The sequence below is a fragment of the Carassius auratus genome, chromosome 8 (genome assembly GCF_003368295.1).
Source record: "Carassius auratus strain Wakin chromosome 8, ASM336829v1, whole genome shotgun sequence".
NCBI classification, from domain to species: domain Eukaryota; kingdom Metazoa; phylum Chordata; class Actinopteri; order Cypriniformes; family Cyprinidae; genus Carassius; species Carassius auratus.
Genome location: NC_039250.1, coordinates 2906394 through 2919355, shown reverse-complemented (window position 1 = coordinate 2919355; position 12962 = coordinate 2906394). Strand labels below are relative to the sequence as shown.

The 12962-nt window shown below is 34.1% G+C and overlaps 1 protein-coding gene across 1 annotated transcript; it reads left to right on the top strand.

The window, feature by feature from the left end:
* The first annotated feature begins 562 nt into the window (after window positions 1-562).
* On the top strand, window positions 563-12849 carry LOC113106988 (mitogen-activated protein kinase 13-like). The gene is made up of 12 exons (XM_026269097.1): window positions 563-932; window positions 2728-2857; window positions 3266-3324; window positions 3500-3605; window positions 6607-6636; window positions 8174-8221; window positions 8310-8424; window positions 9868-9939; window positions 10187-10266; window positions 10534-10612; window positions 11797-11970; window positions 12080-12849. Exons 1-12 carry the CDS (start codon window positions 820-822, stop codon window positions 12160-12162), a joined length of 1089 nt encoding a protein of 362 aa, XP_026124882.1. The 5' UTR covers window positions 563-819; the 3' UTR covers window positions 12163-12849.
* Window positions 12850-12962: the final 113 nt, after the last annotated feature.

Sequence of the window (12962 nt, the reverse complement as noted above, 5' to 3'; positions counted from 1 at the left end):
TACATGTTTCCCTCATCTATCTATCTATCTATCTATCTATCTATCTATCTATCTATCTATCTATCTATCTATCTATCTCTGTCAATAAATTGTTATTGTTTTGTTTAATTTACCTAAAGTGTTTGTAGAATTTCTCACAACTTAATCTCCCTTCAAATACATTTTCTAAATTGTTAAAAGTAAATTTTACTTTGCACTTTTTACAAAAAAGCCTAAAAACTAATACTTTAAATTGGTCCTATGTTAACGTTTGTATAGTAAAGAACTGCTGTCGACTGCAATCATTTTAAAGAACAACTGAGTCGATTGTCATGAACGTGACAGGAAATCAATCATCAGAGTCAATCATAGAGCATCAGAGTTTGAATTTATTTAACTATTTATATGAGAATTTGCTAAAACATCAATTTCTATATATTTTATTGCATTCAAAGTTAACGAGCAATACTTTGTGTGCACTGAACTGCAGAATCACCCGTGTGTGTTTACATGGAGGTGAGTAGCAGTGCGTCAATCAAAGCCGCAGTTGTTTAAATTCGAAAGTGGGCGTGTGCGGGGGATCATGACGTCAACCTCAGACAGATCTCAGCGCGTTCGATCACGGAGCGTTCCAAAGTTTGAATGGCTAGTGATTTAAAGCGTCTATTCCGCAGCCGCTCCACACTACATGGAACCAGATAAACGGCTGTTTTATATTGGTCCGTGAAAAAGAATCGTTCCTACGCAGTGACGTTTTGGTGCTCGAATGCATAATATCGCGTAGGAGTCACTGTGTGCGCGTTGAACGTTTGCTCTTTGCTTGTTTTCCTTCATCGCTAAATGGAGTCACGGGTGGAATACAGTCGAGAGGAGATCAACAGTACATTATGGGAAGTTCCGAACAAGTACATTTGCTTAAAGCAGATCGGAATGGGAGCTTATGGCAGCGTGTGGTGAGTTCCTGGCATGCAGGTAGACGCTCGTGAACTGCCTTTCAACAGGTTGCCACATGAAGTCGAACAATGTGGCAAGCCGCTTTAGCATTCATTGCTTCCAACTAGCGTATAGTTAGTAATAATAATGACTAGACTTGATTCTGTTAGTCAATACAGTAGTACTTAGGTTAGGTCCATACGAATTATTTAGTAGCTCATAATTAAATTGTTAACTGGGAAATAAGTACTTATACCTCATTCATATTTTCTAGTTAAACTGGAATAGTTGCAAGCAAAACCTAGGCAGGGGTACATACTGTATTCGTCTAAAGCGAATACGGTAACACGTAACATTAAATAATGTTAACTAATATATTTGTTGCGTTTTTTGTTGAAGTTAGTTAAAACTCAACTGTTCATTGTTAGTTCATGTTAGCTCAGGTCCAGTAAGTAATAATAACAGATACAAAAGTTTTAGTAAATGTTAAAATGAACATTAAGTAAGATGAATAAATGCTTTAGAAATGTTTGTTTATGCTCACTAAAGTAGTTTCAGATTTACTAAAACTGAAAGATTTAGCCTGTGCAGTAACTAAAATTTTCAATGTGCTCCCAGGAACTAGTGACAACCTGCAATTATCGAGTGAATAATGACTTCGGAAATTTAAAGACAACTTAATCACCATTGCACTCCTACTGACTGGAGCAATGAAAGAATAAGTAGTACCATGCAAATAGGTACTAGTTAGTTTTAAGGAATGTAATGTTCTGAATATTAATGTTATTACAAAAGTTGTTTTGCCATGGACACTGTGAAATCATGGTAGTTCATGAAATTGTACTGTGAAGTTGTGTCTATACCCTGTCAATGACATAATCTGGCTTGAGTTTTTTCAATATACCTATCAAATAAGTTAATCTTACTTTTAAAACTTACTTGGGGCAGTCTGATCTTAGACTTTGAGCTGATAAGATAACCAATGATAATTTGGTTATGAATGATAACCGATATGATAAAAATCTACACCGTTAGGCCTGTTTCACATGCACATGAAATCACATGCTTTCAGTGGAAACAAGGTGTCAGATGTACTGTACAGTAGAAAAGAATGATAGAACAATGGATGTTTTGTAGTTATGAAAACTTTTTTTGTTAACTATTTTCAACAACCAGTAACGGCCAAATCAGACTGACTATGCTGCTGATGTCACCAATGTATCATGCATTTCTAATTTGGCATGTTATTTGCTCTAGATCAAGGGTGTCAAACTCAATTCCTGGAGGGCCGGAGCCCTGCAGAGTTTTGTACCAACCCTGCTCCAACACACACATACCATGTTGTTTTCAAATAAGACTGAATCCTTGATTAGTTGCATCAGGTGTGTTTAATTAGTGTTTAATCTAAACTCTGCAGGGCCCTCCAGGAATTGAGTTTGACACCCCTGCTCTAGATGCTTATGCTACTGTATATATTGTATTTTCGCTATTACAGTCAGATCTTTGCTAAACTTAGTCATGACATGATATATCCCAGCAGCATTGACATTTCCTGTTCTTGGTTCAATGTCACAAAACCTTCACAACAGCTTTAAGATCAGACACTGGTGAAAGTGGGGGACTGTGAAACCCACATGCTTTGACAACAAGACTTTGCAGCCAAGCAACGTCTCATCAACTAACATGCTTGTGCAGATTCTTATTTGCATATTGCAGTTTCTATATCATTTCCTGAATTTGTTACAGTGTGTCATTAAATTTTCAACCTCAGTTCACAATATTTGTTAATGATTATGGTTGTTCTCCTATTCTTAGCTCGGCCATTAATAATAAATCCAAAGAGAAGGTGGCCATCAAGAAGCTGCACCGACCCTTTCAGTCAGAGATCTTCGCGAAGAGAGCCTATCGTGAACTGAGGCTGCTCAAACATATGAAACATGAAAATGTAAGTGTCGTTTATGCTTGACGTGCCTCGAGGTCAGTTCTTGCTGCTTACATTGTTAGTTCTATTTTCCAGCAGTTTCAATGGCTTGAATGACTTGCAAGGCACAAAAAGACTTTTATCACACCATACTCCCATTGCTTTCATTGAGAATGGTGTGAGTTTCAAATGTTTAGCTTGGCGGACTCGTTGTGTAATTTCAGAATAGGATATTTGTGACGCCTGGAGACACACTGATGATTAATTGCGGTATCATAAACTATAAGAACCTTATCTAATTTTTTAAAAGGTTACATTGAAACCGAGGCCGCTTTATTCAGTCAGACTGTCCATCGAAAACCATTATAACATCTTGAAAAGGCTGTGACTCACTTGCTTTTTTCCTGTGTCAATTTTGCTGTCCAACCCAAGGTAATAGGCTTGTTAGACGTCTTCACTCCTGCCTCCAGACTGGACGACTTCCAAGACTTGTAAGTTTTTAATGAGACCTTTCTAAGACATATTTAAAGAGACAAAAGGAGAAATGAAAAATAACACAAGAAAATGGGTTTTAAATGATATGATAGTCAATAAATAATGACCGAATTAATATTTTGGTGAATTATTCCTTTAAAAAAAAAAATAAGCAGTTGATTTCTGTTTTAGCTACCTGGTGATGCCATACATGTACACAGACCTCTCTAAAGTCAAGGGCATCCTTACAGAAGACCGTATCCAGTTCCTGGTCTATCAAATGCTGTGCGGACTAAAGGTCAGACCAAAACAGCTCACAAAAAGAGGCAACATTTTCCCAACCAGGCATGATGTAACAAGTTTACAACAGTTTCTGAGCATTAAAATGCTGTGTGATGCAACACAGCCAGTCAGAACAGAACATGGAACCAAAATTGACTGTTAATACACTTCCGTTCAAAAGTTCAAGGTCAGTGAAAAGTTATTTTTTGAGAGAAATTAATTCAGCAAGGATGCATTGAATTGATCAAAACTTACAGTAAAGACATTAGGGGTGAAACGGTTCAGCTTACGCTTCTGCTTGTGTCTCTGTTTTAAAGTCACGGTTTCAGTACGATCGGTATGTGCAATGTTTAGGGAAAAACTATACTGTCAAATAAAAATAAAATAAATAAGAATAATATATCTAACTATAAAAAACAGCACAAAGTAAAAAAAAAAAGAGAGAACAGATACAAATAAATAGTCATTTAAAAAAAAATCTTACATTAGTTTTTATGTACAGAAATTGAATAAAGTAATGAATTGTAAAACAGCATTGCATATTTGACAATATAAATTAAAGATTAATCTTTATTAAAGTTACAAAAGTTACAAGAGTGATTTCTTTCTTGTTGCTGTTTGATTAATATTAAGAACGTGCTGTCACTTTAAGAGAATGCACTGATTCAGTTTTTTTTGTGTGTGTGTGTGAATTTGTCCATTTAAACAATACTTCAGAGAGAGCTAATATTTGCACGCATTCTGAGGTGCGGGTTTGCATGCTTCAGATAAACACACGCACACATCTTCTCACTCGCTCTTAAAAGTTTAAACTGGTAAATTTTAAAAGAGTTTAGCTTAAAGCACAGTTATCAACGTGTGCTGTTCAGGTCTCACCTGTGTGCGCACGCCTCACCACCTGGGTATGACAGAATAAATGTCTGTTCATATTACAGCATACGGCATTCGCATTGAACAAGAGTGAATTGTCCACGTCCCACCCCAACCCACCCCCCCCATTCATCGTCGTTGTAATGGCCAAAACGTGCATCCGTCAACAGAAACATATATTAGCTAAACCCTGTTTGTTTTACGTGTTATTTATAGCAAACCACATTACAGATGTGTTGTCATAATTAAGTTGAACCGCAGTCCTAGTGTGTGCCGAACCGTACAGTTAGATTTTTTTCCACAAACCGTTCCACCCCTAAAAGACATTTACAATGTTACCGAATATTTATATTGTGTGAATCAACAATTTTCATAGTCATGAAAATGAAGAAAACTCTTTGAATAATAAGGTGTGTCCAAACTTTTGGTCTGTACTGTATGTATTTCATACATAAAATATATATTAATAGAAACAGTTCTTTTTATTGTAATTTTGTTTCACAATATTTGTTTTACTGTATTTTTGATCAAATAAATGCAGTCTTGGTGAGCATAAGAGACTTCTATTTTTTTTAAAGACGTTTTTAAAAACTCTTGACCTCAAATGTTTGAACGGTAGTGTATGTTTGTGGACTTGCTGCATATGATTCATCAGTGCACTTTATTACAAGAAAAAATTATAATAAAGAAAGAATTGCTTCTTTAATTTCTTTTTTCTATAAATACACCATACAGGGCTTAATGTTCTCCGGCACTGTGCCGGATCAGAACCGATAAAGTAGTGCAAGTCCTTGAAAGACTTTTATTTTAATTTATTTTGCAGTATCTGTATGAACCTTGTTTAAAGGGGTCATATGATACTATTTCTATTTTTCCTTTAGTGTGTTATGTAGCTATTTGTGCATGTATAAGCAGAGTTACAAAGCACTGTCGCAGTGGAGTCTTTCGTAATCGTGGCTTGTGTACTGCAAACACATACGAGCTTCATTACTGTGTCTGTCACGCGACTCTGGCTTGAACTGATGGTAAAACTAAGGACATTATTTACTGTTTTTATATTTATGTCTAAGAAGCTCATGATTATAGAAAAGGAACATTACATTTCCGATCCATGCTTGTGGTGTTCGGCCAATCACAATGCACTGGGTAAGCTGGCCAATCAGAGCAGACTGCGTTTGTCGAAAGGAGGTGCTTTCTAGTAAACAACGCATTTGAGAGAGGCGGGGTATAGAGAAACCACAATAATGTACAGTATTTAAAATATAATGTTTTTTAACATTAAAGTATGTCAACATATTCTGTTAAATTAGATACACAAAATAATGATCTTTAAAAAAGCATCATATGACCCTTTTAAGTTACCAGTTCTTGGACATTTTTTTGTTTAGTTTTTTTAGTTTTTTGAACTGAACTGTAGTTTCCTGTCTTTGTGTATTTCCTATTTTATATAAATTTCCTAGTATTTAATTTACCATTATTTTTTTTTTTTATTATTTTTTTTTTTAAACAGTTTCAGAAGTTTTATGTTTTAAATTGTAGATCATCTTGTACCTTGTCAAGGACAAATCTAACCAGCAAAACTTGATATCAAAAGCATCCTATATGTTAAATGTGTTTGCACAATATTGTAGTGAGTAATCTTTCTTGTTATTGCGGTTTCAAATATCCCACCATTATCTGTAGTCTGAGCCTGTCAAGGGCTGATGGCATTGGCAGATACGTTACCAGTTAGTTTCAAAGGAAATCATTTTCTCTTTTTTTTAACAAATAACCGTGTGTGTATATGGCCACCCCCCCAACCCCTGGAAAAAAAAAAGTTCAGGCTCTGGATTATTATTATTTTTTTTTTTTGTTAACCCTAACCCCTGATCACAATCCCAAAGTAAACTGGGTTGTGAATGTGGTTTCCTGTTGACTTTAAGTTGGTCAACATCTGAAAAAACTAAAGTGGAAAATGATGTACTTGTAAAAACAGAAGTATACTTTGGGCTTAAGATGATTGCCAGTAGGAATGGTAATGCAGTCTTTCAGATCAGTCCTATTAGTGTAATAAAATACTGAAACATAACACTGTGAAGGATGTCATAATACTGATTTGTGGTATTTCTTTCTTCCTCTTTGTCCCTCTGTTTCTCTCCACTCCACAGTACATTCATGGTGCTGGCATCATTCACAGAGTAAGTGAGACTGGCAATGAATAAACAGCATCTGCTCATAATGATCATTTCCACACAGATCTGAATTAAAGGCACATGGCCTCTCTTGGGATCGTTGTAGCTCTTCTCCGGGAGATGCAAATGTGCTCCATGGGGGAGTTTTCATCTCCATGAATTACATTTACTAATGCTAATTCACTAATATGTATTGATCAGTGGACTATCAACAATCATTAACAACATTTCTTCTCATCTGAGAAGATGAGAGAGCAATCATCCCTCTCAGATTAAGAGGAATAAATATATTTCAAATTCATATTTATTCACATATTAACTAGTTTACAACACACTCATGTGGCTTGTCCAATTAGATTTAATAAAATGGATTGCTGTTACGATTCTGGTTTTTAATCAAGTATTACAACATGTAAAGCTGTTTTTGTTCATTATTTATGAATATCTTTATCCAAATTCCAAATAATGGGAAATAAGTTATGTGCAAATTTATGAAACATTATTGGATTATTAAAATAGGTATTTACAGTACTGTCCAAAAGTTTGGGGTCAGTAAGATTTTTTTTAAATAAAAATATATAGATATTTTTTTAAATAATTATCTTATACTCAAGGCTGTATTTAATCAAAATACAGTAAAACTTTAATATTGTAAATTAATACTGCAATTTAAAATAACGGTTTTCTATTTCAGTATATTACTAAATGTAATTTATTCATCTTATGCAAAGCTGAATTGCCAGCATCATTCCTCCAGTCTTCAGTATCACATGATCCTTCAGAAATCATTCTAATATGCTGATTTTGTGCTCAAGCAACATTTATTATGATTGTCAGTGTTGAAAACGGTTGTGCTGCTTAATATTTTTGTGAACACTATAAAAAAATTTGTTGGATTCTTAGTTCAATAGAAAGTTGAAATGAACAGCATCTATTTGAAATACATATTTTTGTAACTATTTAAATGTATGCACTGTAACTTTTATCAATTTAATGCATCCTTGCTGTTTAAGATAACAAAAATGAAAATCTTACTGACCCCCCAAAATTTTGAATGGTAGTGTGTGCATCTATAATACAATATTAAGATGCTCTTAGATTTGTAGGAGTGCTTTTCTGGAGACATTCTGGCAGTATGTTTTAAATGCTAGATGCACAGATTGAAAAGATTGAAAAAAAATGAATGTATGCCAAGCTACAGAAGTGATTTATACAATTATCCAGTTTTTCATTTTACATGCAGGTTCTGAAATGTGCCATAAAGTTTTTCTAATTCTATTATTATGAGTGGGTTCCGTGCTTTTTGCTTTGTCTGAGATTTCCTATCACACATTGTCCTATGAGGTAATGCCACTGATTTCCTGTTTGGTGAGGCAGTGTCTCTACATGCTCAGATCTGTTAGAAGCCACCTGGCTCACTTTCAATGTGAAATACAGTCCATCGCATTCAGAATAAAGACTTCTTAAGAAATCCACTAAGATCTTGTGTAATTGTTCAAGAATAATGTCTTTGTAGGAAGATTAACACCTTTATGCATTGCAGGACCTCAAACCAGGAAACCTGGCTGTGAACCAAGACTGTGAGCTGAAGGTTTGTGCCACCATTCTTTCACCATAAAAGAGAGAAGCGTAAATCTCTTTCAGTTGACACTGACTCTCTGCATTTGGTCTCTTTGCAGATCCTGGATTTTGGCCTGGCGCGTCATACAGAAGCAGAGATGACCGGTTACGTGGTGACGAGGTGGTACCGGGCCCCTGAGGTCATTCTAAACTGGATGCACTACACGCAGACAGGCAAGATGTTTGTCATTCATTAAGACATACACACCTCTTAAAATTATTACTGAGAGCTAGGTTTACTCTGATTAGGCAAAACATATGGTAACACTATTAGGGAACACCATTCACTATTAACTAGTTGCTAATTAGCATGCATATTACTAGCACATTGGCTGGTTATTAGTACTTGTAAACACATATTAATGCCTTATTCTGCAGGACCATATTCCTTATCCATTAACCCTACTCCTTACCAAAACATAACTTCTACAGCAAGCACCTTACTACCTATCAGTAAGCAGCAAATTAAGTGTTTATTGATGGGAAACTCTTAGTTATTAGAGAATATGTGTTCCCTGATTTAGTATCATCTAGAATATGAGGTTAAATACAGTAAATATTGATTTAGTCATCTGTTATGCTCCAGTTAGTTTTTTTTTCTGTTCAATAGCACCTCTGTTGGTTTATATGAGCAGTTCTAACATGCTCTCATTGGTATTCATAGGTCTAACATGCATATTGAATAAAAAATGGATGATACCTACAATATCAACACATGGACACCTTACAAATAAACTCATACAGCTTATGTATATACAAGTTTACTTATTTAAATCTTTACAAATTATCTTGAGGTCCATAGAAAATTTAATTTAGAAAATTTCTTTTTTTTACAATAAATAATTGAAAGTTAAAGTTACAAATAATAAATGTATTTAACATGTTAATGGGTTTCGGTTAATAAGTAAATGAATATAAAATCCAAAAATAAAATTAATGAAAATGAAAATTAGGGTATGAGCTGAAACGCTCTGTTTATGTGTGTGTGTCCTTTAAATGAGAATGAGCTGGGGCTCCCGCCTCCCTTCCAGTGTTGCCAAGTCTGTGGAATTGGGCTACTACACTATTACTGTTGCTGTCAGGTTGCTTTATGTCTGGAGAAGGGTTTTGTTGTGAAAACCTGGCAACCCTGCACCCATCTCTTGTATGGAGAGACTGTTTATTAATTATTGGAATTATAAAACAATGAGTGAGTGGATTTTTACCATTATAGACCCACACAGCTGTGTTCAAACACCTTATAAAAGCGTTTTTTGCATTCTTTGGCACCTTTAACATTTTGGCTGTTTATTATTAATTAAAAAGCACATATTCTACATACCTAATCATACCTGATACCTAAACTTAACAACTACCTTACTATTAATAAGCAACCAAAATCATTTGCAATCAATAATTTGCATTTTTAAATATTGTTGTCTTTAGAAATGCTCAGATACCCTTCCTTCATGTAGATTTCAATCGTTAATTGTCAGTTAGATCGAATGCGCTCTACTGATTCAGATTTCCTGCATTAATGTACTGTATGTCAAATGTTCTGCATTGTTTTAAAGGCTGGTGGTTGCAATGATTATTATAGTTCAATATGTTTGATTGTTGCCTTTTTCTACTTTCTAGTGGATATCTGGTCTGTTGGGTGCATCATGGGTGAAATGTTCAATGGAAAAACACTCTTTAAAGGAAAAGACTGTATCCTTCAGCATTCACTTTGCCTAATTTATTTCAATTTTTTAATGAATGAACATATTCTGAGGGCTGGATTTCAGAAAGTGAAACTTTTAACATTCTGTTAATTAAATTTCAAATGACTGATGTACAGTCAGTACACTGTCATTTAGTTAATTGCTATTGCATTTAGAAATGCTGTGCCCAACTTATTCCCTTTTGTCATGATTGTCAAAAATGAAGTTCATTGTCTTTAACTTTTGACACTCAGACATGGACCAGTTGATTCAGATAATGAAAGTAACAGGGACACCAGGTCCAGAATTTATTGAGAAACTAGAAAACCCAGAGGTAAGACATTTTCAGTGCTACCAAATGATGGTATCTTTAATACATGATATGTCTGAATCTTGATTAAACCTGAGACTGATCGCTGATGCAACTTGGAATGAATTGCTAATGCAATGTGAAGAAAGATTGAGAAAATGGTCTTGAATATTTAGGGAGAAAATTCAGCTTGAATTATTAACGTTTTGCGTGATGGTTGCTGTTAGCTACTGTACTCCGCTGTCATTCCTGATCTCAATCAATGTCAATGTCTTCATTGCTGTTGAATAGGCAAAAAGCTATGTCAAATCCCTGCCCCACTATCCACGCAAAGACTTCTCAACATTGTTTCCCAGAGCCAGTAAAAAAGGTAAGTAATACCCCAATGAAAAATTACTCCTTTGTCATGTTGTCACATTTCTTGCTTGGCAAGATACTTTTTTTCATTGTAAAACTTATGATTTAGTTTGACTGCATAGTTGCTGCCTGTCAATGTGACATGCCATTATTTCTGACAAAAATGACAAGATGCTGAGCAAATGCAACAGAACAATTTAAGTTTTTACATTTTTCACCAAGCGTCAGATAGAATGTCACCTAGTGTTGCCAGACATATTCTTTACTAAGGAACACCGATGGAAACTTCTAGGTTTGTTATGCATTGCAACTTGGAAAAATAATAGGCATCCCAAAAAATATTAAATGTCAGCTAAACAATTTTAATGAAATTATTATTCAATGTTAATTTTCTGAAGCTTTGTTAACTCTGCAGTTATTTCTAGAATAGGTAACACTCCACAATAAAGGTTCAGTTAGTTAACAGTACTTAATGCATATTTACCGCATTTAATATGTTAATTTCTATACTAATACACTTCTGTTAATTAACATTAACAATCAACAATAGTATATTTATTGATTAACATTAACTCTTTCCCCAAAAGCATTTAAAAAAAAGTTGCCTGCCAGCAATTTTGATGATTCTCAAAGAAACAAAAAAATTATTGTAAAGTGTTTCTCTACAAATAGTGTTATTTTGCCATTATCGAGTTTCTGTTATAGATTTTATTTATATTTTGAATTATTTAGTATTTGTTTATTTTCCATTTTAATTTTAGATAAAGTTTTAGTTAGAATTTTGTATCATTTGTATTCTTTAAAAAAAATTGTGTGTGTGTTTGTATATATATATGTTGTTTCAGTTTGAATTTCAAAATGTTTTTTTTGTTGTTTTATTTATTTTATTTTATTTCATTTAACATTTATTTTATTTGAATTAACGAAAAATGTTATGGTTTTAGTTGTAGGTAACTATAACAACTTTTATACTGGCATATTCTGCTACCTTAACCAACCTAAATCTGACCCAGCTAGCCTAATAAATGATAAAATAACTTTAAAATATTATCAAAAAATAGCTCAGCTTGCCCTGTACTTATATAATAATGCTCACATTATAATACATATATCAGCTTTTGCTATTCTAATGATGTTGCTCTGTTTTTGACCCACTGTGTTGTCCCTCAATGCCACTGCACTGGTAACTAACCCCAGCGGTAGATCTGCTTGAGATGATGCTGGTGTTAGATGCTGATGCTCGTCTCACTGCTGATGCTGCGTTGGCACACAGTTATTTTGATGGCCTGAGAGACCCAGAGGACTCCCCAGTACCCACGCCATACGATGACCGCTATGACAACGCCACATTGCCCTTAGAAGAGTGGAAATGTGAGCAACATATTATACACACAGATTTATGTGTGCTGTACTATATATATATGCACATGTTATGTATGTAAATGCAAACTGATCTTTTTTTTATTATTATTATTCACAGGTTTATCGTTTAAAGAAGTGAGGAGCTTTGTTCCTTTCCCAAGAAGGGACTCAAAGAGAAGAAACACACTCACAATGTCCTAGTGATAGTGGGTCTGACATTATATTGTGGTTATGCGATTTAGTTTCTGCCGATGAACAATTTAGAATTGTTTATTTACTCCTATAAAGTGTATGAATAGCAGTATGTTGTACAATAACTGACTTCTTAAGGAATATGTGGTATATCTGGACATCTGGTGAATGAACATTTTATTTTGATATAGTGGTAACTGTCCACATTGTCCACATTTACATTTATTGCCAGTATGCATGTCACCTTAAGCGATCATTTGCTCACCCTCACACCATTTATACAGAATTTATTCCATCCCTGTGCTCTTTCAGACAACTCGTACGCCATATTCAAAGTCATCTAAAGCCATATGAGAGCTTTTTGAGGGGAAGAAACGAACCTAAATTCTCTAATTATTTTACACAAAAAAGAAAATAATTTTAGATGATATGAGGGTGAATAAATGACGACAGACTTTTTATTTTTAGTAAACTATCCTTAAGTGCTATCTGATTTAAAAAGGATAGCCTTGTACGATTTTATGTATTTTAGTGTTATGGATCTTAAAGGTCAAGGTATTTCACAATCAGTATACCGTTAAAAAGTTTGGGGTAAGGGAATTATTGTTTTTTTTTTTTTTTATGTACTGTAAAACTCGTTTTCAACAAGGATGCATTAAATTGACCAAATATATACATTAAATACATTTATAATGTTGCAAAATATTTTTTTTTTTTTTTAATTTAAGAAATGCTGTTATTTTGAACTTTCTATTTATCAGAGAATCTTTAAAAAAATTGTTAGTCTTACTGACCCCAAACTTTTGAAT

Excerpts from the sequence above, each read along its gene's own strand:
- LOC113106988 (XM_026269097.1), top strand. The coding sequence starts at position 820 with ATGGAGTCACGGGTGGAATACAGTCGAGAGGAGATCAACAGTACATTA. Across the intron at positions 3,325-3,499 it reads CTGGACGACTTCCAAGACTT|CTACCTGGTGATGCCATACA; the intron begins GTAAGTTTTTAA and ends TTTCTGTTTTAG. Across the intron at positions 8,222-8,309 it reads ACCAAGACTGTGAGCTGAAG|ATCCTGGATTTTGGCCTGGC; the intron begins GTTTGTGCCACC and ends GTCTCTTTGCAG.